Source organism: Scyliorhinus torazame, chromosome 25 (genome assembly GCF_047496885.1).
Source record: "Scyliorhinus torazame isolate Kashiwa2021f chromosome 25, sScyTor2.1, whole genome shotgun sequence".
NCBI lineage: Eukaryota > Metazoa > Chordata > Chondrichthyes > Carcharhiniformes > Scyliorhinidae > Scyliorhinus > Scyliorhinus torazame.
This window is the reverse complement of record NC_092731.1, coordinates 14,163,764-14,189,773: the sequence shown is the minus strand read 5'-3', so window position 1 is coordinate 14,189,773 and position 26,010 is coordinate 14,163,764. Positions and strand designations below refer to the sequence as shown.

Sequence of the window (26,010 nt, the reverse complement as noted above, 5' to 3'; positions counted from 1 at the left end):
CAGATGAGATATCCCACACCCTGGCACCAGGCAGGCAACACAATCTTCGGATTATCGATCCTGGTCACAGAGAACATCGTCAATGCCCCGAACTATACTATCCCCAGTTACAACTACATTTCTTTTCTCTACCCCCCACTTGAAATGGCTCCCTGTACCACGGTGCTGAGGTCAGTTTGCTCATCCTCCCTGCAGTCCCCGTTCCCGTCCACACAGGGAGCAAGAATCTCAAACCTGTCGGACAGGGACAAGGGCTGAGGCTCCTGCGACCCCTACCTCCTGGATCCTTCTACCTGCCCTAACTCGCAGGCCACACCCCGCTGGCCGAATTCAAGGTAGTTAATCTAAGGGGTGTGACTGCCTCCTGGAACACAAGAGTCCAGGGACCCCTCCTCCTCCTCCCTGATGTGTCGCAGCGTCAGAAGCTCAGAATCCAGCTCACCAACTCTGAGCCGGAGTTCCTTGAGCAACCAACACTTACTACAGGTGTGCTCACTGGAATGACAATGGGGTCCACCACCTCCCACGTCACGCAGGAACAACACGTCACCTGGCCCTCCATCTCAATTTTTAAAAATATCGCTCCTTATTACCTCCACCTGAAATCAATTTTTAAAATTCCAATTAAGGGGCAATTTAGCGTGGCCAACACCTACCCTACCCTCCGGTAAGGTTTTTGTCCAACTAAACCTTCTGTAGTTACAGTTCGAGTTTCTTCCGCTCTGCTCAGCTCCGGTCTCTAGCCCTGTGGCGTTGAGAATGCTCATCTAAATGCTTCTTAAAGAGAGGGTTCCTGTCTTTCCCACCCTTTCAGGCAGCGTGTTCCAGATTCCCGCCACCCTCCGGGAGATATTTATTTTTATTATTCTCCTCACCGGGTCGTAAGGCCAGCATTCGTGTACCATTCCCAATTCCCCTTGAGAAGGTGGCGGTGAGCCTAGAACAGCTGGGGCACTGTAGGTACACCCACCGTGCTGTGAGGTGGGGAGCTTCAAGATTTTGACCCAGCATTTCAATATTTAAAACCTACAAATACAACCAAAATTAGCTTGGCTGCCTTCCCCTCTGTTCCTGAGGCGATGGACCACTGGGGGAGGGCCGAGTGAGTGGGGTGAGGCAGGGACGGTGCTAGGTGCTGTGCACCATGCTGCCTGGTATAAAAAAGTCATTAGCGAGGGTCCCGTCGCGACGTCCCTGTATCCCATACTGATGCATCCAAGAAAAGCAGTGAGTAGCAGGACATTGACAGCTTGCATTTATGTAGCGCCTTTCGTAGAATGAAATGAAATGAAAATCGCTTATTGTCACAAGTAGGCTTCAATGAAGTTACTGTGAAAAGCCCCCTAGTCGCCACATTCCGGCGCCTGTTCGGGGAGGCTGCTACGGGAATATCCTGAGATGGGGGTTAGCACAGTTGCTTCACGGCTCCAGGGTCCCAGGTTCGATTCCCGGCTTGGGTCACTGTCTGTGCGGAGTCTGCACGTTCTCCCCGTGTCTGCGTGGGTTTCCTCCGGGTGCTCCGGTTTCCTCCCACAGTCCAAAGATGTGCAGGTTGGGTGGATGGGCCGCGCTAAATTGCCCCTAAGTGTCCAAAATGGTTAGGTGGGGGTTGCGGGGATGGGGTGGAGGTGTGGGCTTGGGTAGGATGCTCTTTCCAAGGGCTGGTGCAGACTCGATGGGCCGAATGGCCTCCTTCTGCACTGTAGATTCTATGATTCTGAGCCAGGGCAGGTATATTGACCACGCTAAATTGCCCCCTGGTATCTAAAGATGTGACGATTAACCGGACGGGTGAGGGGGGGGTGAGGGGGTGGAGCGAGGTGCTCTTTCAGAGGGTCGGTGCAGACTCGACGGGCCTCCTGCAACATAAGGTTCTCTGGGTTCTCTAACCAGTCCGTGGTTCAGCTTCACGAGTGGAATCTGGCAGAGACGTGGGAGGGCTGTGGGGTCTGACTGAGGTTACAGAGATGGGGAGGAGGGGAGAGGCCCCGGGTAGATGTGAAAACAAGGATGTGAGTTTGTGTTATCGGACCACAACTCCTTTGCTCCCCCCGAGGGAGGCAGCGCCCCTCGCTGACTACCGAGCTCCTGTCGAGACTGACTCAGGCGGTGGGTTTGGTAGGTGCCCTGTCTTGCCAGGTGGAGTTGGGAGACCTCATCGTTGAGCTCAGGATGGGGCAGTGATGGGGATTCTAAGTTGTGGATAAACACTTGACGAATCTTACTTCTTTCACAGTTGGCGACTCAGCGAGATGTGCGGAAGATGTTGATATGAACGTGGTTCGACTCTGTTTCCAAGCCTTTATCCAAGAATCTTCCTTGGCTCTCCCTCCCATCCTATCGGAGCCTATCTATGACAAAAGTATGGAAAACTGAATGGGATTAATTTGTTGTTACTCCCCACACCTGTTGTTCAGCTGCCTCACCCTCCCTGACTCAAAATGGCACCCCCCCTCCTCCCTAACCCAAATCTCCAGCCCCCCTCCTCTCTTCTCCCCCCCCCCCCCCGTCCGAAATCTCCAACCCCCCTCCTCCCTGTCCCAAAACACCAGCCCCCCCCCCCTCTGTCTCAAATCGGCACCCTCCTCCCTATCCCAAACCTTCAGCCCCCCTCCTCCTCCCTGTCCCAAATCTCCAGCTCCCCCTCCACCCTGTCCCAAATCTCCAGCCCCCTCCTCCTCCCCGTCCCAAATCTCCAGCCCCCTCCTCCTCCCCGTCCCAAATCTCCAGCTCCCCCCTCCTCCCTATCCCAAATCTCCAGCCCCCCCCCTCCTCCCTATCCCAAATCTCCAGCCCCCCCCTCCTCCATCCCAAATCTCCAGCTCCCCCCTCCTCCCTGTCCCAAATCTCCATTTCCCCCCCCCTCCCCGTCCCAAATCTCCATTTTCCCCCCCCCCTCCCCGTCCCAAATCTCCAGCCCCCCCCTCGTCCCCGTCCCAAATCTCCAGCCCCCCCCTCCTCCCTGTCCCAAATCTCCAGCCCCCCCTCCTCCCGTCCCAAATCTCCAGCTCCCCCCTCCCTGTCCCAAATCTCCAGCCCCCCCCTCCTCTCTATCCCAAATCTCCAGCCCCCCTCCTCCCTATCCCAAACCTTCAGCCCCCCTCCTCCTCCCTTTCCCAAATCTCCAGCTCCTCCCTCCTCCCTGTCCCAAATCTCTAGCCCCCTCCTCCTCCCCGTCCCAAATCTCCAGCCCCCTCCTCCTCCCCGTCCCAAATCTCCAGCTCCCCCCTCCTCCCCGTCCCAAATCTCTCCCCCCCCCCCCCCCCCCCCATCACTCTATTTGTCACAATTTTCACCCACTCCTTCCCACATTGCCCCCCCCCCCCCTGGTCCCTGTCTTGTTTTCTGTTTCTATTTTAGTTTGTGGAATATTGAATAGCGTTGAAAAAAGAGACCAGTTGCGGAAGCTTTTCAGCTTGCACTCATCAGGACAAACACGAGAATACCAAATTTCAAAGGGGAGCAATGATTTGTACTGCACGAGGAGAAAAGGGTGCTGATTGGTGGCCAAGTTGATTCTGATTGGTGGAGGTGTTGCTATGGCAAATGCACCAGAGTGTTTCGGTGCCCTATGTTTGTGTTTAATTCAAGAAAAGGCACAGTGCCCGGACACTTTGCTTTTGTCTGCACAGGATGAATGTAGGCATTTTCTAGCAAGTGTAAGTGAGCCACATTGCGATCCTTATCTGGCAAATGACAGGGGGATTACGGAGTTTATTCAAACGCATCCCCAGGCAACCGCATCTATTTATCCAGCTCCTTTAACATAGCACAACGTGCGAAGGCTTCATTGGTGTAATCCGAAACAAAATTTGACACCGGGTCACGTAGGAGATAATAGATCAGGTGACCAAAGCTTGTACAAAGTAGCGGGTTTTAAAGGAGAATAGGAGGCAGGTTTGGGGAGGAAATGGGCAGCACAGTGGTTAGCACTGTTGCTTCACAGCTCCAGGGTCCCGGATTCGATTCCCAGCTTGGGTCACTGTCTGTGCGGAGTCTGCACGTTCTCCCCGTGTCTGCGTGGGTTTCGTCCGGGTGCTCCGGTTTCCTCCCACAAGTCCCGAAAGACGTGCTTGTTAGGTGAATTGGACATTCTGAATTCTCCCTGTGTAGCCGGACTGGCGCAGGAATGTGGCGACTAGGGGCTTTTCACAGTAACTTCATTGCAGAGTTGATGTAAGCCTACTTGTGACACTAATAAAAATTATTATAGGAAAAAAAAAATTCCAGAGCTTGGGGTCCAGGCAGCTGAAGTCACAGCTGCCCGTGGCGGAGCAGCGATGTGCGAGAGGATTGGATATGTGGACACTTTGGTCGGGTCCCTGCTCTCATGGCTCCTCCTTTCAATTCTAGAGGCAACGAATACTTCGGAGCTTAGAATCTGTCGCCTGAACAAAGACAACGGGACCTGCACAGGAGGGGAGGAGCTGTTTATCCTGTGTGACAAGGTGCAGAAAGGTATTGGTGTTTGCATTGCAGTTCATCAAGGCCATCGACCTTAAATGTTAACTCTGTTTGTCTCGCTCCGCAGATGCTGCCTGACCTGCTGGACTGACCCACCTTTTGTTTTCGATTTCCAGCACTTGGCAGAATTTTGCTTTTTGCGTTTCTTTTTCCTATATCATTGTAGTTTAACTAATGTTGTGGCGTGGTAAGGATGGCGACAGTCGCATCAAGTTTTGTGCTTCTGAGAATATTTGAAGTGCTTGGTAATGTCAGGTTGCAGCTAGGAAGCAGGAAGCATTCTTATTTATAATTCTGTTTCCTTTAGCCATAAAAGTTTATTACTTTAAAGGCAGTATCCAAGATGTTATATCTGACTCTGTGGCTGTATAATATCTCCAGGTAAAGTTTCAGATATAACAACTTGGATACTGCCTTTAAAGTAATAAACTTTTGCCATTTATGGCTGAAAGAATAGAGTATTAAAGTAGGGAGGTGTTGCTGCGACTGTACAAGGCATTAGTGAGATCCCACCCGGAGTATTGTGCACAGTTTTGGTCCCCTTATTCGAGGAGGGAGCAGAGTGAGGCCCACAGCACGGGTTCAATGGCTGAGGTTATCCATGAAGGTCCCTCGTCTGAGATGTGGTGACCCTCGGGTTAAACCACCACCAGTCTGCTCTCTCTCTCTCTCTCTCTTCCCCCCCCCCCCCCCCCCCTCAAAGGGGAAAGCAGCCTATGGTCATCTGGGACTGTGGCGACTTTACTGGATGAATGGGAGGCAGTTCAGAGGAGCTTGATTCCAGGGATGACGGGTTTGTCGTGTGAGGAGAGATTGAGCAGTTTAGGCCGATACTCTCTGGAGTTTATAAGAATGAGGGGAGATCTAATTGAGGTGTACAAGATGATAATGGGTATGGATAAAGTAGACGTGGAGCGGATGCTTCCTCTTGTGGGGCATTCTGGAACGAGAGGTCATAGCCTCAGGATAAGAGGTAGCAGATTTAAAACCGAGATGAGAGGGCAGCACAGTGGCGCAGAGGGTTAGCCCTGCTGCCTCACGGCGCCAAGGTCCCAGGTTCGAATCCCGGCTCTGGATCACTGTCCGTGTGGAGTTTGCACATTCTCCCCGTGTCTGCGTGGGTTTCGCCCCCACAACCCAAAGATGTGCAGGGGGGTGGCGAGTCTGTGGAATTCGCTGCCCCAGAGTGCGGTGGATGCTGGGTCAGTGAGTAAATTTAAGGAGGAGTGAGACAGATTTTTAAATTGGTAATGGGTTGAAGGGTTATGAAGAACGGGCAGGATGGTGAGGCCGAGAGAAGATCAGCCATGATCGCATTGAATGGTGGAGCGGGATCGAGGGGCTGAATGGCCGACTCCTCCTAGTTACATTCTGAAAACATACCACAACGCTTCGCAGGAGAGTTAGACCACAAAATACGACACCGAGACATTAGGACAGGTAACCTACAGCTTGGTCAAAGAGGTAGGATTTAAGGAGCGTCTAAAAGGAGGAGGGAGAGATGGAGAGGTGTAGGGAGGAAATTCCAGAGCTTGGGACCCAAAGGCATGACGCCCAGTGGTGGAGCAATTAAAATCGGGGGTGTGGAAGAGGCTGGAATGGGAGGCGTGCGGAGATCTCCAAGAGGGTCTCGGGCTGGGGGATATTACAGAGAGGGGGAAGGTGAGAGAGCACCGGGGGAAGGGGGGACGGGCGGTGTTGAAAGCAATGATGAGAATTTTAAGATTAACTGGTCGTCGAGCATCGAGGGGTGGCAGGGGAACGGGTCTTGGAGTGAGTTAAGACCCGCCCGCAGAGTTGTAAATAGTCGGGACAGGCACCTCAAGATTGTTTTTCATTCAGGTGGGTGATGGGCGATCTGATTCAGTTCCACCCGGTTGGGTTTCTCTCTTCCTCCTGCCGACAGCCCCCTGTCCCCCTGCCCGGGTGTGGTGCCTTCAATGGGGGAGGGCGGGGGGGGGGGGAGTAGAGTTGAGATCATAACCCAGGCATGATCTTGTTGAATGGCAGGGCAGGCTCGAGGAGCTGAATGACCTCTCCCAGGTCCTACATTACTAAATCTTCTCTTTCTCTCCCCCCCCCCCCCCCCCCCCCTCCCAACAGAGGATATCGCCGTTGTCTTCTCAAAGGGCAACTGGGAAGCGAAGGGGGTCTTCTCCCAAACCGACGTTCACCGACAGATCGCCATCGTCTTCAAAACGCCGCCGTACTGTGACATCGACATCCAGGACCAGGTCATTGTGCAGCTGCAATTGTATCGTCCCTCCGACAAGGAATACAGCGACTCCTTCGAGTTCCGCTACTTCCCAAAGCTAGATGGTAATGTACTGAAACAGCTCGACTAAACTCCCCCGAGTCTTAACTAAAAACGCGGGACAGATGTTTTCATAAAACAAAAAAGAGAGACTTGCGTTAATTCTCTCTCTCTTTCAGCAAACTGGTTAGACTAAGTCACCGAGGGGCACGTTAAAGGAGCAGCCCCTTGAAGGGATACTGCATCAAACAAAAAACAAACTGCAACAGAAATTTAAAGCATTCAATGAAAATGTGATTAAAGGGATTGATAAAACATCCCAGTCCCTGTGGTACACACCGGGTACAAAGCCGCGATCGTGCCAGCGGACATCGCGCGGGTCCCTCTCAAGGGACCCCCGGTGGCGATAGAGGGGGGCAGACAACCCCTTCGAACGCACGCTGCCTTTACCTGAGCAAGACTTGCACTTGTGTAGCACCTTTTTGTGACCACCAAACATCCTGCAGTGTTTTTTTACGTACGGTTACGTTTTTTTTTTGAAGTGCAGTAGCTATTCTTGCCCTACCAGCATGGTGGGTGTACCTACCCCCCACAGACTGCAGCGATTCACGAAGGCAGCTCACCACCACCTTCTCGAGGGCAATTAGCGATGGCCGATGAATGCTGGGCCCGGCCAGCGACACATATCCCAGGAACTAATTTAAAAACCGAGGAAAGATGGACGGCACGGTGGCACAGTGCTTAGCACCGCTGCCTCACGGCACCAGGGGCAAGGGTTCGATTAGGTGACTGTGTGTGTGGAGTCTGCACGTTCTCTCCATGTTTGCGTGAGTTTCCTCCGGGTGCTCCGGTTTCCTCCCAATATCCAAAGGTGTGCAGGTTAGGCGGGGTTACGGGGATAGTGTGGAGGAGTGGGCCTAGGTTTGGGTGCTCTTTCGGAGGGTCGGTGCAGACTCAGTGAGCCGAATGGCCTCCTTCTGCGCTGTAGGGTTTCTATGATTCTATGGCAGCCAAGTTGTGAATCGCGAATTCCCAAAGCAAAAATGTAATAATGAGCAGATGTTTTTGTGGCGTTGAGCGAGAGGTGAATACTGTTACTTGGCTACGCGTGAGGCACTCCTACTTTGGTAGGAGCAAGAATAACGTGAAGTGCAACAGAACGCTTCATTTTGAGCGTCTCGGAACTTAGTGACTGATTTGTGAGCAGCCTTCACAGGGGCATGTGGCTTCCGTTTACACAGAGGGTGGGTGATTTCCTGGAACGTGTTGCCAGGGGAGGTTGTGGAAGCAGATACATTAACGGCGTTTAAAAGGCATCTCGACAAACAGATGGATAGGATGGGTATGGAGGGAGACAGCACAAGGAAGGGCTGAGGGTTTTGGCCAAGGTTGGTATCATGACCGGTACAGGCTTGACGGGCTGAAGGGCCTGTTCCTGTGCTGTATTGTTCGTTGCGTTCAGCTAAACTCGCACAGACCCTTGGTTCGACCGCACTGCTGGCACAGGGATCGGAGTATTATGAGAAGTTCGACACAGGCACTTGAGATAATGCAAAGAAAAGAGTTTGACGAGGAGGATATCAGATCTGTGACGTTGCAGGATACGCGGGCTCTTTTTAATTTTGCAGGATACGCGGGCTCTTTTTAATTGAATAAAACTAGTGAGATTGGAGGAGTGACCTGGGCAGAATTCTTTAACGTTATGGAGGGATTTGATAGGGTAAGTGTAGACTCATTCCCACTTGCCGGGAAATCCAAAGCTGGGAGTTGGCGGGGTGGGGGGGGGGGGTCACATAGATGGTCACTAACAAAGTCAATGAGACATTCCGGGGAGTTTTGCGAATGTGGAACTCGCTACCACAGGGAGTGGCTGAGGTGAACAGCATGGATGCACTCAAGAGGAAGCTAAATTAGCTCATGGGGGAGAGGGACAGAATGATATGCTGATAGGGTGAGATGAAGGGGGATGGCAGGAGGCCAATTAACAATGGCATGGGCCGGCTAGATCCAGATCGAAGGAACTGAAATACAGCCTCGACTGGCAGTCTGTTGCAAAGATGGTGATGGGATTTCTTTTAGTGTTTATAAATTTTGAGGACCTAATTTTTTTTTTTCCCAATTAAGGGGCAATTTAGTGTGGCCCCGGCACATCTTTTTGGGTTATGGGGTGAGACCCATGCAGGCACTGGGAGAACGTGCATACTCCACATGGACAGTGACCCGGGGCCAGGATCGAACCCGGGTCCTCGGCGCCGTGAGGCTGCAGTGCTTTTTCTTTTATAAATTTAGAATACCCAATTAATGTTTTATCCAATTAAGGGGCAATTTAGCGTGGCCAACCACCTACCTGCACATTTTTGGGTAGTGGGGGCGAAACCCACGCAAAGACGGGGAGAATGTGCAAACTCCACACGGACAGTGACCCAGAGCCGGGATCGAACCTGGGACCTCGGCGCCGTGAGGCTGCAGTGCTAACCACTGCGCCACCGTGTTGCTCTTGATGCAGCAGTGCTAACCACTGCGCCATCGTGCTGCTCCAGGTGATAGGGTTTTTAATGATGATATTTTGTTGGGCTGCACGGTGGCGCAGTGGGTTAGCACTACCGAGATCCCAGGTTCAATCCCGGCTCTGGGTCACTGTCCGTGTGGAGTTTGCACATTCTCCCCGTGTCTGCGTGGGTTTCACCCCCACAACCCAAAGATGTGCAGGGTAGGTGGATAGGCGATGCTCAAATTGCCCCCTTAATTGGAAAAAATGCATTGGGTACTCTAAATTTATATTAAAAAAAAAAAACAATATTTTGTTCACGAAACACGTGCGCCCGAAAGACTAAATGACACTGAAAGTAAATTCTGTAGACTGATATCGGGTTTAAACCCTGTAAAATTTGTGTATTAACAAAAATCGAGTAAATAGGTTTTTGCAGGATATTTAAAAAAGGCGTTGCGAGGTTGAAGTTGATTCACTCTAACTGGGAGGAGGGGGGCCTTTTCAGGGGAGCTCCAGCGAAGTCCGTCTATCTGCCGATCCGAGACCAAAGGCCAAAAATAACCCCCCCCCCCCTCAAAATTCTGATTCCTCTTAAGATACCATTGTCACTGAGTCGATATTCTAGAATTCCATCCCGCTCCCCCACCACCACCACAGCATGGTCTGCAGATGTTCGAGAACAAAGCCCTTCACAGGGCAACGAGGGGTGGTCAACAAATGCTAGTCTCATCCGAGTTACTGACTTCCCAAGGTGGTGGTGGGGGGGGGCGGGGAACAATTTGCCTCACTTAATTGATTTGGTCCCACTCCTATGGGGCAGCACGGTAGCATTGTGGATAGCACAATTGCTTCCCAGCTCCATGGTCCCAGGTTCGATTCCGGCTTGGGTCACTGTCTGTGCGGAGTCTGCACATTCCCCCCGTGTGTGCGTGGGTTTCCTCCGGGTGCTCCGGTTTCTTCCGACAGTCCAAAGATGTGCAGGTTAGGTGGATTGGCCGTGATAAATTGCCCTTGGTGTCCAAAATTGCCCTTCGTGTTGGGTGGGGTTACTGGGTTATGGGGATAGGGTGGAGGTGTTGACCTTGGGTAGGGTGCTCTTCCCAAGAGCCGGTGCAGACACGATGGGCTGAATGGCCTCCTTCTGCACTGTAAATTCTATGATGATCTATCCATTAATCCTGTAGGTGTCCGTATCCCTGACTGATCAGTGTGTGTAACCTCACATTAATAGTATGCTTGGTAGAGTAGCAATATCTACGGTGCTATCGGATTTGTTTGTTTTCTTTTCTATCTTCACGTGCACTTTTCTCCATTGGAGGGGGGGGGGGGGGGCGGTGGAAGGATTAGCAGGCTCATTATCGACCTGTTGAACCGTGTTGTGCACCCTCCTTCCGTGTCCCCCAGCCAACGAGTCCCGGTGTGGCGCGTGAACCCGGAGCTTCGGCCTCCGTGGCAGGGACGCGAGCCCGCTGCGCCGCAAGTCCTCGAAACGGGGCAGAATGGAGTCACAGCAAGTCCCAGTCTCCTAACGTGTGAGCCTTGAGTGATGTGCTCGTGGGGGCGAAGTGGGATTGGCAGTCCCTGAACACGTTGGCCAGCGTGACTGATGGAACCAGCTGATAGCAAGGCAGCAAGGCCCCTTATGCCTGCTCTTGTGCCTTTTCGGTGACCCTATTCAATTATTCCCCCGATCACCAATGGAACATTTTCATGTTTCTAAGTATATATCACAGGGCAGCACGGTGGGGCAGTGGGTTAGCCCTGCTGCCTCACGGCGCCGAGGTCCCAGGTTCGATCCCGGCTCTGGGTCACTGTCCGTGTGGAGTTTGCACATTCTCCCTGTGTCTGCGTGGGTTTCGCCCCCACAATCCAAAGATGTGCAGGGCAGGTGGATTGGCCACGCTAAATTACCCCTTAATTGGAAAAAAATTAATTGGGTACTCCAAATTTATTTTTTTTAAAGTATATATCGCATTGCTTTTTGAAAGTTGTGACTGAATTTGCTTCCACCTGCCTCTCGGGCAGGGCATTCCAGATTGCACCAGCTCTGTGCTCAAGCAGGGGAAGCCTTGGAGCTGAGGGGGACTGTAAAATCACCTGGGACGGTGTTTAAGGGATGAGGTTGCGGTACCCGGGGTACAGATTCTACACCACCGCGCGCCGCCAGTTACTGACCATTTCTGTGTTTTGTGACAGATGCTTATGGAGTTCGGTCCAAGTGCATGAGGAAGTTCAAGTTTCCTTCGATTAATACCTTCATGGGTGAGTGTCTGTGTCTGATTGCTGGGCGAGATTTTAACCCCCCGTGTGGGCTTTGGGTGTGCTGTGCCGATGGGCGGGTTCTGTTGGATTTGCTGTGATATGAGCAGTGGTATCGCAATGCAGCCCGTCCGTGCCTTTAGCGCAGTGCAAGACCCCAAGAAGCTTCGCAGACGCGGCGAAAAGTTGCCGATCAAAGAAACTGGATTTGAGCATTGTGGAGGTGGGGTGGAAAGAGGTAGAATTAGTCTGCGTGGGTTTCCTCCGGGGGCTCTGGTTTCCTCCCACAAGTCCCGAAAGACGTGCTTGTTAGGTGAATTGGACATTCTGAATTCTCCCTCTGTGTACCCGAACAGGCACCGGAGTGTGGCGACCAGGGGCTTTTCACAGTAACTTTGTTGCAGTGTTAATGTAAGCCTACTTGTGACACTAATAAAGATTATTATTATGAAGAATCTTCTGCCGAGAGGGGAATGGGTAGTGAAGATGCAGTGCGGAGGAGTCGGCACAGTGGTCAGCACTGCTGGCTCACAGCACCAGGGACCTGGGGTCAATTCCGACCTAGGGTCACTGTCTGTGGGGAGTCTGTACGTTCTCCCCGTGTCTGCGTGGGCTACCTCCCGGGTGCTCCGGTTTCCTCCCACAGTCCAAAGCTGTGCAAGGTAGGCGGGGTTACCAGACAGGTTGGGGAGTTGGCCGAGGTAGAGAGTCCTTTTGGAGGGTCAGTGCATACTCGATGGATCGAATGGCCTCGCTTCCGTGATAAGAGTGGGACACATTGGGACATGTGGAGAAGGGCACAGGGATAGGGTTGGGCAAAGTCTGTCTGAAACTAGGTCTAGGATTTTAGTTGGGGCTTTTCACTCAAATTTCATAACATGAAAATTGTCAGGGAAAGTTTTCTTTTAAGGAGAAAAATCAACTTTGCAAACTTGTTCCCTCTGGTCTTATGCTAGATAAGAAAATAGTAGTATAGTGGTTACACTTCTCGACTAGTAAACCACAGAGCATAACTAACCCGGAGGCGTTCGGTTCAAATCCCACCCACAGCAGCTGCAGGAATGTTAAATCGGTGCTTTTTCAGAGGGTCGATGCAGATTCGACGGGCCGAATGGCTCCCTTCTGCACTGTCGATGGGCCGAATGGCCTCCTTCTGCACTGTCGATGGGCTGAATGGCCTCCTACACTGTCGATGGGCTGAATGGGCTCCTTCTGCACTGTCGATGGGCAGAATGGCCTCCTTCTGCACTGTAGGGATTGAATGAATTAAATCAATCTGGAATAAATGGCTTGTCTCAGTCATAGAAACACAGAACCAATAGGAGCAGGAGGAGGCCACACAGGGATGTACTTCTGAGGCTATGTGAGGCTCTGGTCAGACCCCATATGGAGTATTGTGAGCAGTTTTGGGCCCCGTATCTAAGGAAGGATGTGCTGGCCTTGGAAAGGGTCCAGAGGAGGTTCACAAGAATGATCCCTGGATTGAAGAACTTGTGGTATGAGGAACGGTTGAGGACTCTGGGTCTGTACTCGTTGGAGTTTAGAAGGATGAAGGGGGATCTTATTGAAACTTGCAGGATACTGCGAGGCCTGGATAGAGTGGACGTGGAGAGGATGTTTCCACTTGTAGGAAAAACTAGAAGCAGAGGACACCATCTCAGACTAAAGGGACGATCCTTAAAAACCGAGATGAGGAGGAATTTTTTCAGCCAGAGGGTGGTGAATCTGTGGAACTCTTTGCCGCAGAAGGCTGTGGAGGCCAAATCACTGAGTGTCTTTAAGACCGAGATGGATAGGTTCTTAATTAATAAGGGGATCAGGGTTTATGGGGAGAAGGCAGGAGAATGGGGATGAGAAAATATCAGCCATGATTGAATGGCGGAGTGGACTTAATGGGCCGAGTGGCCTAATTCTGCTCCTATGCCTTATGGTCTAACTTACACCCTCAAAAATGCAGTCTGTGGTGGCTCCGAGCGATGTGGCGGTGCGGAGGACCTCAAATCCTGAGGTGCTCGAACAAACCTCACAAAGTGGGGTGCTCTTTCCAAGAGCCGGTGCACACTCGATGGGCCGAATGGCCTCTTTCTGCTCTGTAGATTCTATGATTCAAACAGCCTGCTGTTTAAGAAACGTGCTTCCCGGCAAAATGTTTTTTTTAAAAGTAGATGATAATGATGGTCTGAGTTATAAGGAGAGGCTGGTTAGGCTGGAATTTATTTTCCCTGGAACGTAGGAGACTTGGGGGGGATCTTATAGAGGTCTATAAAATAATGAAGAGCATAGATAAGGTAGATAGTCAACATCTTTTCCCAAAGGTAGAGGAGTCTGGAACTAGAGGGCGGAGGTTTAAGGTGAGAGGGGAGAGCAGCACGGTAGCATTGTGGATAGCACAATTGCTTCACAGCTCCAGGGTCCCAGGTTCGATTCCGGCTTGGGTCACTGTCTGTGCGGAGTCTGCACATCCTCCCCGTGTCTGTGTGGGTTTCCTCCGGGTGCTCCGGTTTCCTCCCACAGTCCAAAGATGTGCAGGTTGGGTGGATTGGCCATGATAAACTGCCCTTGGTGTCCAAAATTGCCCTTGGTGTTGGGTGGGGTTACTGGGTTATGGGGATTGGGTGGAGGTGTTGACCTTGGGTAGGGTGCTCTTTCCAAGAGCCGGTGCAGACTCGATGGGCCGAATGGCCTCCTTCTGCACTGTAAATTCTATGACGTGAGATACAAAAGAGACCAGAGGGGAATGTCTTCACACAAGAGGGTGGTGAGCATCTGGAATGAGCTGGTAGAGGCGGGTACGATTTTGTCTTTTAAAAAGCAGGGTGGGTATAGAGGAATATGGGCCAAACGCGGGCAAGTGGGACTAGCTTAGTGATAGAAACTGGGCGGCATGGACAAGCTGGGCCGAAGGGCCTGTTTCCATGCTGTAAACATCTATGACTCTAACCCGCTGTTTTTCTTCTCGTTTGGCAGGATCTAGTTTCACTTCACCACACGCGGTAACCCGGTTAAAGCAGACAATTGAGCATCGAGGTAATTTCTGACTTGACTGGTGCGGAATACTCGGCTCAACAACAACAAAATTGTATTTCGATAGCGCCTTTTACATCCCAAAACACTTCCAAAGTGCCGTCGCAGGAGCATGATCAAACCAGGCATGACCCCGAGCCTCATAAGCGATGTGGGGTCAGATGACCAAAAAGAGGTTGGCTTTAGGGGAAGCACGGTGGCGCAGTGGTTAGCACTGCAGCCTCATGGCGCCGAGGTCCCAGATTCGATCCCGGTCCTGGGTCACTGTCCGTGTGGAGTTTGCACATTCTACCAATGTCTGCGTGGGTTTCGCCCCCCACAATCCAAAGATGTGCAAGGTAGGTGGATTGGCCGCGCTAAATTGCCCCTTCATTGGAAAAAATGAATTGGGTACTCTAAATTAAAAAAAAAAAAAGAAGTTGGCTTTCAGGAGCGAGGGAGGTGGCGAGGTTTGGGGAAGGAATCCCAGAGTTTGGGGCCCAACCCTAATTCAGGGAATGAATTAAATAGGAACCGGGAGACGGCAAATCCTGAATGATCAGCCGTAATCTCTGTGAGCCAGAGCTGATTGTTACTAAAAAGCTGATTGCCGTGCAAGGGGGATGGGGGAGGGGTTGGTAGACCAGAATAGTATCCACGCTGATGTGCATCAACCCCCCCCCCCCCCCCCCAACTGAACATCACTCTGGTGTCTGGGGTCCAGGCAGCAAGTATTGTCGTTGGGGCTGGTTTAGCACAGGGCTAAATCGCTGGCTTTGAAAGCAGACCAAGGCAGGCCAGCAGCGCGGGTTCAATTCCCGAAACCGGCCTCCCCGAACAGGTGCCGGAATGTGGCGACTAGGGGCTTTTCACAGTAACTTCATTTGAAGCCTACTCGTGACAATAAGCCATTTTCATTTCAGGAAGAGGCAAACAGAATTAAGCTACTCCGTCAGGATCGGACTCTCCCTGTTCTCCATTTGCCGGCCTTTCCAAATAATCCCCGTTTTAAATTTTGAGATTGTACCTCCCGGTTCTGGACTCGTTGGAGGAAATAGTATTTCTCTCCACCCGAATGAATCCTTTCATCACCTTGATCACCATCAGCTAGATCACACCTCGGCCTTCCCAACGCAAAGGAATGAAAGCCGTGTTTGTGCCACCTATACTTGTAATTCTAGTTAATCTGCAACATACCCATTGCAAGGCCTGTATGACCTGCCTGACCCGCTTTCTGTCGGGGGACGGTTAGCTCAGTTGGCTGGACGGCTGCTTCGTGATGGAGAGCGGCCACGCCAAAAGCGCCGGTTCAATTCCCGTACCGGCTGAGGTTATCCACAAAGGCCCGGCCTTCTCAACCCTACCCCCTCCTCGCCTGATGGTGGTGATCCCCCCCCCCATCTCAGGTTAAATCGCCAAGGATCAGCTGTCCAAAGGGGAGTGCAGACTGTGGCCCTCTGGGACTGTGGCGACTTTTTAGACCTGCCTGCCTGAGGTGAGGGGTTTGTCGTACGAGGAGAGATTGAACAGTTTAGGCCGATACGCTCTAGAGTTTAGAAGAATGAGTGGAGATCAAATCGGGGTATGCAAGATGCTAAAAGGTATGGACAAAGTTGATGTTTAGAATGCCTCTTGTGGGGCATTCTAGAACGAGAGGTCATAATCTTGGAGCATAAGAGGTAGCAAATTTAAAACCGATTTAAGGAAAAACTACTTCTCCCAAAGGGTTGTGAATCTGTGGAATTCGCTGTCCCAGAGTGTGGTGCATGCTGGGACAGTGGGTAAATTTAACGGGGTGTTGGACAGATTTAAAAAATAAATAAATTTAGAGTACCCAATTCATTTTTTCCAATTAAGGGGCAATTTAGCATGTTCAATCCACCTACCCTACACATCTTTGGGTTGTGGGGGCAAAACGCACGCAAACACGTGGAGAATGTGCAAACTCCACAGTGAACCAGAGCCGGGATCGAACCTGGGACCTTGGCGCCGTTAGACAGATTTTTAATTGGTAATGGGTTGAAGGGTTATGGAGAACGGGCAGGACAGTGGGGTTGAGGCCAGGATGGGATCAGCCATGATCACATTGAGGGTGTTCGGCTCGGGAGGTTAAATTGCCGACTCCCGCTCCCAGGTCATGTGTTCCAGGGAGGAGATGCTCTGGCTGATTTTGCAATCCAGCTCTTGGTCTGGAGCATTGTAGGTAGCAGATGAGAAACATATCAGCCATGATAGAATGGCGGAGCAGATCTGATGGGCTGAATGGCCTAGTTCTTTAGCAGCTTCCTCCGGGGCCTGTGCAGTTGGGAAAGCAATTTCGAAATCTGATCCCAGACAGTTAAAGGCGCATGTCAATGTTAGGGTCACTGCCGGGCAAAAGGAAGTTTGTTTCTGTTGGCGTTTCAATAAAATGTGAGGGGGTCAACTAATGTCAGGTTGGGCATCGCACCTCCACTGGGCATCAATGGCCACTCTCACCGCCTTTGCCCTCCTGCTCCAATGACGAGCTGCCCTCTCTCAGGAAGGCAACACCACCCCCCAAAATAGCCTCCGCCTGCCTTTGCCACTGGCGCCAGGCGAGGTAGCTTCCACCTCGGCTCCGGCTCGGGCTGGCGACCGTAATTCACCTGGCGTCTGGTTCCCCGACCAGGCATTGGAAATGCGGCCCCACAATTCCCAGTCACAACGGAAATGATCGGGAAGGCCGCCGGGTGATGACCAGGGTTGATTTTTCAAGCCCATGGTTGGTGTCGTGTTACTTTCCACCACTGACTGCAGTCCGCTGCAAGGTAATCCCACTCGTACTGGGGGGAGGCTGTTGGCTGTAGTTCCATTTATAAGCCGCGTGAATTTATACAAGCCCCCAACTCGTTGGCTGACACGGTGCCAATGTTCCGCCCCTGCCTCTATCTCGTTGGCTGGCGCAGCGGTGTCAGTCGTCTGCGTGAATAATGCTCCCTTCTCTCTCCCAACTGAGAATCTGCTGTTCAATCCGCTTCCCCGACAGGTTCCGACTTCTTTTCGATTGACCAGGCAGCGGGACGGCTAAAGCGGACGATCGAGAATCGAGGTAATTTAGATTTAATTTGCGGTTTAAAGAATAGGTTAAACGTCCACTCGATGGTGGTTGCCGTGGGCAGGCACGCCCTCCGTTAACCAGCTGCAGCCTCGAATGGACAGGTAGCTACTAAAGCTGTGCTGTGAAAGGGGGGCAGGCGAGAGCGAGGCCCGAAGAGTCACCACTTTGAAGGTACTCCACCCTCGCCCTTTCACTGACTCCCCGCTCAAAATCTGGGAGACTAGACAGCGAGTATTGACGTATGCAAGACAGTAGAATTCAAGAATTAAGCCATTCCGTTCGATTGATTGCCTCACTACTTCACTGATCCAACTTTGCTCCGTATCCGTGGCCCATCCGAAATCTGTTAATCGTTCCCCTAAGATCCACAGCCTTTTTTGGGGTGGATTGGGACTTCATTAAATTGTGTTGGAACAAATGCTTCTTGACGTCTTGAATGGTCTAGCTCTGATAATAAGGTTGATTTTCCATTTTGTGAACCGAAGGGGAGACGACCATAAGAGACTGACTATTTGGATGTCAGACTACTTTTCCTAGCTCTGTCCCTCTCCCTTTGCTGAAGGGGAGGTGTGAACAGCCATGGCTGCTCTCCTGTCCCGTTTTCCCCGCCTACCCACAACCCAAGGCCACCACATGGACTGCAGCGGTTCAAGATGGTGGCTCAACTCCACCTTCTCTTTTTGTTTCATCAATTTAGAGTACCCAATTAATTTTTTTCAATTAAGGGGCAATTTAGCGTGGCCAATCCACCTAGCCTGCACATCTTTGGGTTGTGGGGGCGAAATCCAAGCAAACACGGGGAGAATGTGCAAACTCCACACGGACAGTGACCCAGAGCTGGGATCGAACCTGGGACCTCGGCGCCGTGAGGCAGCAGTGCTAACCCACTGCGCCGTCGTGCTGCCCTAACTCCACCTTTGAGGGCAATTTGGGGGGGGGGTGGATGGACAACAAATGCTGGCCTAGCCCAGTCATGCCCACATCCCATAAAATCTCTGGACTACTGCTGGGCTATTGGTGCCCCGAATGCAAACATTATAACTTTTGCTCATTGTTTTAAAATCTGTCGTCTGTGGTCATGAAACCTCCGGCCAATAAAAAAAAAAGCAAAAAAAAAAAGCTGCATATTTAAGAGTTAGGGGCAGGCGTAGACCATTCGGCCCATCGAGCCTGCTCTGCCATTCCATACCATCATGGCTGAGCTGGGGCTTCATCGCCACTTTCCCCACCCTCGCCCCCATATCCCTTAATTCCCCGAGACCAAAATCTGTCCATCCCAGCCTTCAATGTGTGCGACGATGTAGCATCCACCAACCTCTGGGGTAGGGAATTCCAAAGAACCGCAACCCTTGTGAGTGAACAATGTTCTTCCTCACCTCCGTGCTCAACGATCGGCCCCCTTATCCCGACGGCGTGTTTTGGATTCCCTGACCCACGGAAATTTGAAAAGCACTTCACGCCCAATGAAATGCCTTTCTGAAGGGCAGTCGCTGTTGTCGTGTCGGAAAGATAGCGGCCAATTTGTACGCAGAAAGCGCACACCAACATCATCGTAATCAGACCATCTGTCTTGGAGGGCATAGTTTCTTCCCATTGTCTATATCAAAACCCCTCGATGTTGAACATCTATCGAGGGCGGCACGGTAGCACAGTGGTTAGCATTGTTGCTTCACAGCGGCAGGGTCCCGGGTTCGATTCCCGGCTTGGGTCACTGTCTGTGCGGAGTCTGCACGTTCTCCCCGTGTCTGCGTGGGTTTCCTCCGGGCGCTCCGGTTTCCTCCCACAAGTCCCGAAAGACGCGCTTGTTGGGTGAATTGGACATTCTGAATTCTCCCTCAGTGTACCCGAACAGGCTCCGGAGTGTGGCGACTAGAGGCTTTTCACAGTAACTTCATTGCAGTGTTAATGGAAGCCTACTTGTGACACTAATAAAGATTATTATAAATCGCCTCTCGAAGGAAAACAACCCCAGCTCCTTCAGTCTAGTCCCTGGCGAGAATGCACTTCTGATTATTTTTTATTCGCGCATTTATTTTGAAATGCGTAAAGATTTTTGCTGCGGGCATTGACTGATTTCACCGATTTCTGCACTTCAGAATTCCAATTCACGGCTAATGTTGAGGACGTTGCTTATAATTTCCCTATGGAGGAAGATGAGCTCTATCCTGCGGAGGAAGAGTCGAAAGCCTGGAACTGCTACAGCCAGGAATACGGTTCTGCCCCTGCTGCTGCCGCCTATACCGACGGTTCCCTCGGAGACTTTCAGGATGTCCCCTACAACCAGTGTTACATGAAGGATGAGCCATCGGACCTGGCCGAATATGAATTCTACGGCCCGGCGGCGGAGGAGCTGCGGAACTGTGGGGAGGCCGAGGCGTTGAACCCCACCTTCGACACGAATTACAACGTCCTGGCCACCGTCGATGACCTGTCCGTGACTGCGGCCAACGGGGACGTCAGCAACTTTGTTCTGGGCATGGGCTTTGCGAGCGGCAACGAGGCGCTGTCCACTATTTTGGGCAGCAGTATTGCCATGCCGAGTGAGCAGGCAGGATCCAAGGGCTGAAGGGCGAGACGCTCGCCAATGGATGGAAAGCCATGGGGGAGGGGAGGGGGAGGGTTGGGTTGGGGGCATTTGGGTTGGGCGGGGGTGGGGGTGGTTGGGATGCGAGCACCTCGCTCCCGGTCTAGATGTGTTGCCGCGTAGTCGCCCTTCCAAGGACCTTGGAGCTAATGCAGTGATTGTCTCCGAGTGGGATGACCGTTGGTTCAATGGCTGCGTGGGCAATCCTGGCGGCTAGCTCTGACGGTGCAAGTAACCTGGGGAGTTTTATCGGATAAGCTCCCTAGTTCTCCCCCCTCCCCAAACCCTGTTAACCCCCCTCCCCCTCTCCGTCGCTTGTCCTCGAGCCTCCCCAATTTATATTAGAAAACAGTTCAATGATGGAATGGGCGAGACGGGGGTGGGGGAAACACGCTCAAGGATGACGACCTGGTCAATTGGAATTCCTGGTTGTGTCGGATATTGGGCGTGAGACTTGCATGGCATATGCCTTCCACGAATGTTTTACCAACATGTCCAACCTGCCAATAAAAAGGGGCAGGGAGAGCGAATTGTGAGCCAGTTACGGTTGAATGTGTCGCTGACCGTTAAGGAGGCCTCGCGCCTGTTCAGCGATGGTGGAGTTTTAAATCCTGGCTTGAGGCCGTTCTATTCCTAAATTTTGTGGAAGAACTGTTAATATTTTTATACTGGAACTTGAGGAAACTGATGGCACCTGGTATCTGTGAAAAATGTATTTAAATCTGCTTTTTGTTTTTAAATAATGTGTTTCAACGTTTCCGTTCAAAGTAATTTACAGCTGATTGTATTGTCCCAGTGTGTGTGCACGAAACTGTCCAGTGACTTGTCTAGCCAGGAGTTGCTAAGACCCCAGTTGTTGTCTCTGGGATTTAGTGGTTTGTCTGTGGTGATTGTTAAACTGGGAGCTGGCAGCGCCTTTTTTTTTTAAACATGGAAAGTTCTAGAAGAGAGGAAGAATACTCCCCAATTCCTCCTCCCTCTCTCACTTCTCCTTTGAGACGCTCCTTAAAACCACAAGACATAGGAGCAGAATTAGGCCACTCGGCCCATCGAGTCTGCTCCACCATTGAATCATAGCTGATATTTTTCTCATCCCCATTCCCTTGCCTTCTCCCCCATAACCCCTGATTAATCAAGAACCTATCTATCTCTGTCTTAAAAACACACAGCGATTTGGCCTCCACAGCCTACTGCGGCCAAGAGTTCCACAGATTCACCACCGGCTGGCTGAAGAATTTCCTCCTCATCTCGGTTTTAAAGGATCGTCCCTTTAGTCTGAGATTGTGCCCTCTGGTTCTAGTTTTTCCTACAAGTGGAAACATCCTCTCCACGTCCACTCTATCCCGGCCTCGCAGAATCCTGTAAGCTTCTATAAGATCCCCCCTCGTCCTTCTAAACTCCAATGAGTACAGACCCAGAGTCCTCAACCGTTCCTCATACAACAAGCTCTTGGTCATCTGGTCATTGTGATGCCGTGATTAATGATGCTCTCGCCCTCCTGTTTGGGATCATAGAATCCCTACAATGCAGAAGAAGGCCATTCGGCCTATTGAGTCTGCACTGGCCCTTGCTCCGATAGCGCACCCTACCTAGGCCCAATCCCAGCCCCGTAACCCCATCTAACCTTTGGGCAATTTAACATGGCCAATTCACCTAACCTGCACACCTTTGGACTGTGGAAGGAAACCGGAGCATCCGGAGGAAACCCATGCAGACACAGGGAGAACATGCAAACGCCACACAGACAGTCACCCGAGGTCAGAATCGAACATAGCACCGTGTATTTTGTTACTCCAAAAGGTGCTATATAAATGCAAGCTGGTTGGACAAATGCATACATGAACCACCAAAGGCTTCTGTTAACTTGCTGACATCTTGTGCAATTTTGTTGATTTCCAACCTTTTTCCCTCCCTTGGGACATGTAGCTATGTCACAGGCAGGACGAAAGGACTAGTTTCTACCTTCTGTAAACTTGAACTCATCCAAAACCCTTTGTCCTGAGTCTTTAACCCTCATCAAGTCTCTTTCATCCATCATCACCTCCAGTCACTGGCCTACCCTGGCTCCTGCTCAAAAGGTGCCTCTATTTTTAACATACCTCCATTGTCCTTACTCCTCCCTATCTCTCTCATCTCCTCCAGCTCTACAACTCCTCAGAAATCTGAAACCTAATTCTGGCCTCTATATCATCCCTGGTTTATTTGCGAATGTGCCTTAAGCTGCCTGGACCCCGACCTCTGCATTTTCCCTCCTTTTAAAGGCATTCCGTTGGGACCCACCTCTCTCCTCCTTTATGACATTTCTTTGGCCAAGCATTTGGTCACTTGTCATTTGGGTAGCACAAGTGGCTAGCACTGTGGCTTCACAGCGACAGGGTCCCAGGTTCGATCCCTGCTGGATCACTGTCTGTGCGGAGTCTGCACGTTCTCCCCCGTGTCTGCGTGGGTTTCCTCCGGGTGCTCCGGTTTCCTCCCGCAGTCCAAAGATGTGCAGGGTAGGTGGATTGGCCGTGATAAATTGCCCTTGGTGTCCAAAAAGGTTAGATGGGGTTATTGGTTACGGGGATGGAGTGGAAGTGAGGGCTTAAGTGGGTCGGTGCAGGCTCGATGGGCCGAATGGCCTCCTTCTGCACTGTATGTTCTATGTCCCGACATTATGCGGCACAGTGTCTAATCTTGTTTGGGACATTTTATTACACTCTAATTATAAATGTGGTTGGACAAGTGCCGAACACGTACATGAATGATCAAAGACACCTACCCTCTTGGCTACAGGATCACAAAAGCTCTCTTAAACAAAATGTGCACTGGCGGGCGACTGACCTTTTTTTATCGTTGCGATAGGTGTAAGAGGTACGAGGAACACTGAATCTATCACACAGGAGATTTACGGGATTGTACACAAAGATTTCGTTTTTAAATTTAGAGTTCCCAATTAAGGGGCAATTTAGCGCGGCCAATCCACCTACCCTGCACATCTTTGGGTTGTGGCGGTGAAACCCACGCAGACACTGGGAGAATGTGCAAACTCCACAAGGACAGTGACTCAGAGCCGGGATCAAACCCAGGTCCTCGGTGCCATGAGGCAGCAGTGCTAACCACTGCGCCACCGTGCCGCCCTGTACACAAAGATGATAAACGCTACAGAAAGGGAGAATCAGCAACACTACTGCAAACTCCACTGTGACAATGGAGTAGGGTGGCACAGTGATGCAGTGGCTAGCATTGCTGTCTCACCGCGCCCAGGACCCGGGTTTAATCCCAGCCCCCGGGTCACTGTCCACGTGGAGTTTGCACATTCTCCTGTATCTGCGTGGGTCTCACCCCCACAACCCAAAGATGTGCGGGGTAGGTGGGTTGGCCATGCTAAATTGCCGCTTTAATTGGAAAAAATATAATTGGGTACTCTACATTTAAGAAAAAAGACAATGAAGTAAGGGCAGGAACGGGGTAGACATGACTTCGAAGTGACCCGAGGACAATATCATGATTGAAGTTCTTCAAACGCTTATCAATAGGCTGGACTAGGGTGAAGTTAGTGGAGATGAGGGCCTGGGGCGGAGGCGGAATGTGTTTTAATGTAAATGCGCCACTGGTTCCAAATCGAGCCTGGGAGAGTTTGAAAGACAAATCTCTGGGAGTGAGGGGAGGAGAGGAGACCCATAGAATTTGCAGTGCAGAAGGAGGCCATTCAGCCCATCGAGTCTGCAGCGGCTCTTTCAAAGAGCACCCCACTCAAGTCCACACCTCCACCCTATCCCCTGCAACCCACATTGTGACAGTCACTAGCAGATTATGAGCCTGGATTATGAAGTTTAAAAACTCTTTGTATATCATGTATGTAATGTAAATAATTAACTTAACTACAGGTGGGATCTTAATTCCGATCTGTAATTCCAGTCGTTAAACCGTTATCAGTTACTTTCCCTCCTGGCAGCTTGGAACAAGAATGTGAATAAATAATACTGAATAAAACCATGTTTGTCTCTGCTTTTCTATCCCAGCATGTGTGGTAATACCCCTCGGGGACGGGAGCTATATAGTTTTGTAGTTGGACATGATGGAGGGTTGGTGGGTGGGCGATGCATGACTGAATTCCACCTTCACCCCAATAATTCATGGACGTGGCATTCCTCCAATGCAGAAGGAGACCATTCAGCCCACCGAGTCTGCACCGGCCCTCTGAAAGAGCACCCCCCCACCCCCCCCCCCTCCCCCCCATCCCCAACCTTAGCCAATGGATGCCCCGCAGAGGAGCGGTTACAAATCTCAACGAGCTGGGGCTGGAGGAGGAGGAGGAGGAGGTGCAATGGTATTGCCATTAATCCTGAGACCATGGGTGATGTTCGGGGTACCTGGGTTCGAATCCCACCCCAGCTGATGGTGAAATTTGAACTTTAAAACAAACAGAATTAATAACGGTGGCCATGAAACCATTGACAATTATCAAAAAACCCCTGAAGAGCAGCACGGTGGTGCAGTGGGTTAGCCCTGCTGCCTCACGGCGCCGAGGTCCCAGGTTTGGTCCCGGCTCTGGGTCACTGTCCGTGTGGAGTTTGCACATTCTCCCCGTGTCTGCGTGGGTTTCGCCCCCACAACCCAAAGATGTGCAGGGTAGGTGGATTGGCCGCGCTAAATTGCCCCTTAATTGGAAAAAAAATGAATTGGGAACACTAAAATTATTATTTTTTTAAAACCCATCTGATTTTCTAATATCCATTTAGGGAAGGAAATCTGCCGTCCTTATCCGGTCTGGCCTACATGGCGGCACGGTAGCACAGTGATTAGCACTGTTGCTTCACAGCGCCAGGGTCCCGGGTTCGATTCCCACTTGGGTCACTGTCTGCACGTTCTCCCCGTGTCTGCGTGGGTTTCCTCCCACAAATCCCGAAAGACGTGCTGGTTGGGTGAATTGGACATTCTGAATTCTCCTATTGTTCTATGTGGCTCCAGACCCACAGCAATGTGGTTGACTCTGAAATGGCCCAGCAAAGCACTGAGTTCATGGGGAAATTAGGGATGGGCAATAAATCTGGGCCCAGCCAGCGAGGCCCACATCCCCGGAACAAATTCAATACGATCATGGCGGACGTTCCTCCTCGACTCCACAGTTTTCATCCCTTTGGACCCAAAAGTCTTTCATGTGTTCAATATATTTTAATGACGATCATCTCCCTGGGGAAGAAAAAGGCCAAAAGATTCACAACTCACGAGTCAGCGGTGGGCAATCTGTGACCCAAGGACCACAGGCGGCCCTTCTGGGTGCAGCCCCCATGAGACATTTTGTTGGCCTTTGCCTTTGCCCCTGTGCGGGGTCGCCACATTCCGCTGATTCCCGTCAGTGTAGTTTTCTTTCCCTGCCGGTATGGCTGAAGTGATTCGCCCGTAAAGCGAGGGCGAGTGAGGTGAGGGGCGGGTGAAGTGAGGGGCAAGTGAAACGAGGGGCGTGCTGATTGCCCACAACATTGACTGTGAGAGCCATGCGCTCTGCATCCAAAGTGTAAATCTTTCTTTTGTTTTTTCCATTTGAAGTTAATGAGGGTTCTGTTAATATATAAATGATTAAGGATTTCCATAACTGGTAATGAAATATCCAGTGTGGATTAAATGTGTTTAATCTTATTCACGGGGTCGTGGTTAGTGAACGAGCCCCGATTTCAATCTTGCAGCCCCCTGAGATGAAGGAGGGCCACTCACAGGCCGAGGTTGCCCATCGCTCCTCTTGAGTGAAGACATTTCTGCCTCTCTATCTCAGTCTTTCTATTAGCTGTTGGTGCAGAATGAGGTTATGCGAGCTGCTGCTTATTTTTGCTTGACACCACTCCTGTGGAGCAGCGTTTTACTATTTAAAAGGCGAGGGACTCGGAGTTATGACT

At 51.3% G+C, this 26,010-nt stretch overlaps 1 protein-coding gene across 1 annotated transcript in view; it reads left to right on the top strand.

The window, feature by feature from the left end:
* LOC140402343 (uncharacterized) overlaps positions 1–20,152 on the top strand; it is a 47,744-nt gene extending 27,592 nt beyond the window's left edge. The window contains exons 6-12 of the mRNA XM_072490060.1: positions 2,237–2,362; positions 4,354–4,458; positions 6,568–6,783; positions 11,406–11,471; positions 14,436–14,495; positions 17,479–17,541; positions 19,647–20,152. Coding sequence (XP_072346161.1) covers positions 2,237–2,362; positions 4,354–4,458; positions 6,568–6,783; positions 11,406–11,471; positions 14,436–14,495; positions 17,479–17,541; positions 19,647–20,116 — 1,106 coding nt within the window. The 3' untranslated portion in view covers positions 20,117–20,152. The remainder of the gene's footprint in view (positions 1–2,236; positions 2,363–4,353; positions 4,459–6,567; positions 6,784–11,405; positions 11,472–14,435; positions 14,496–17,478; positions 17,542–19,646) is intronic.
* Positions 20,153–26,010: the final 5,858 nt, after the last annotated feature.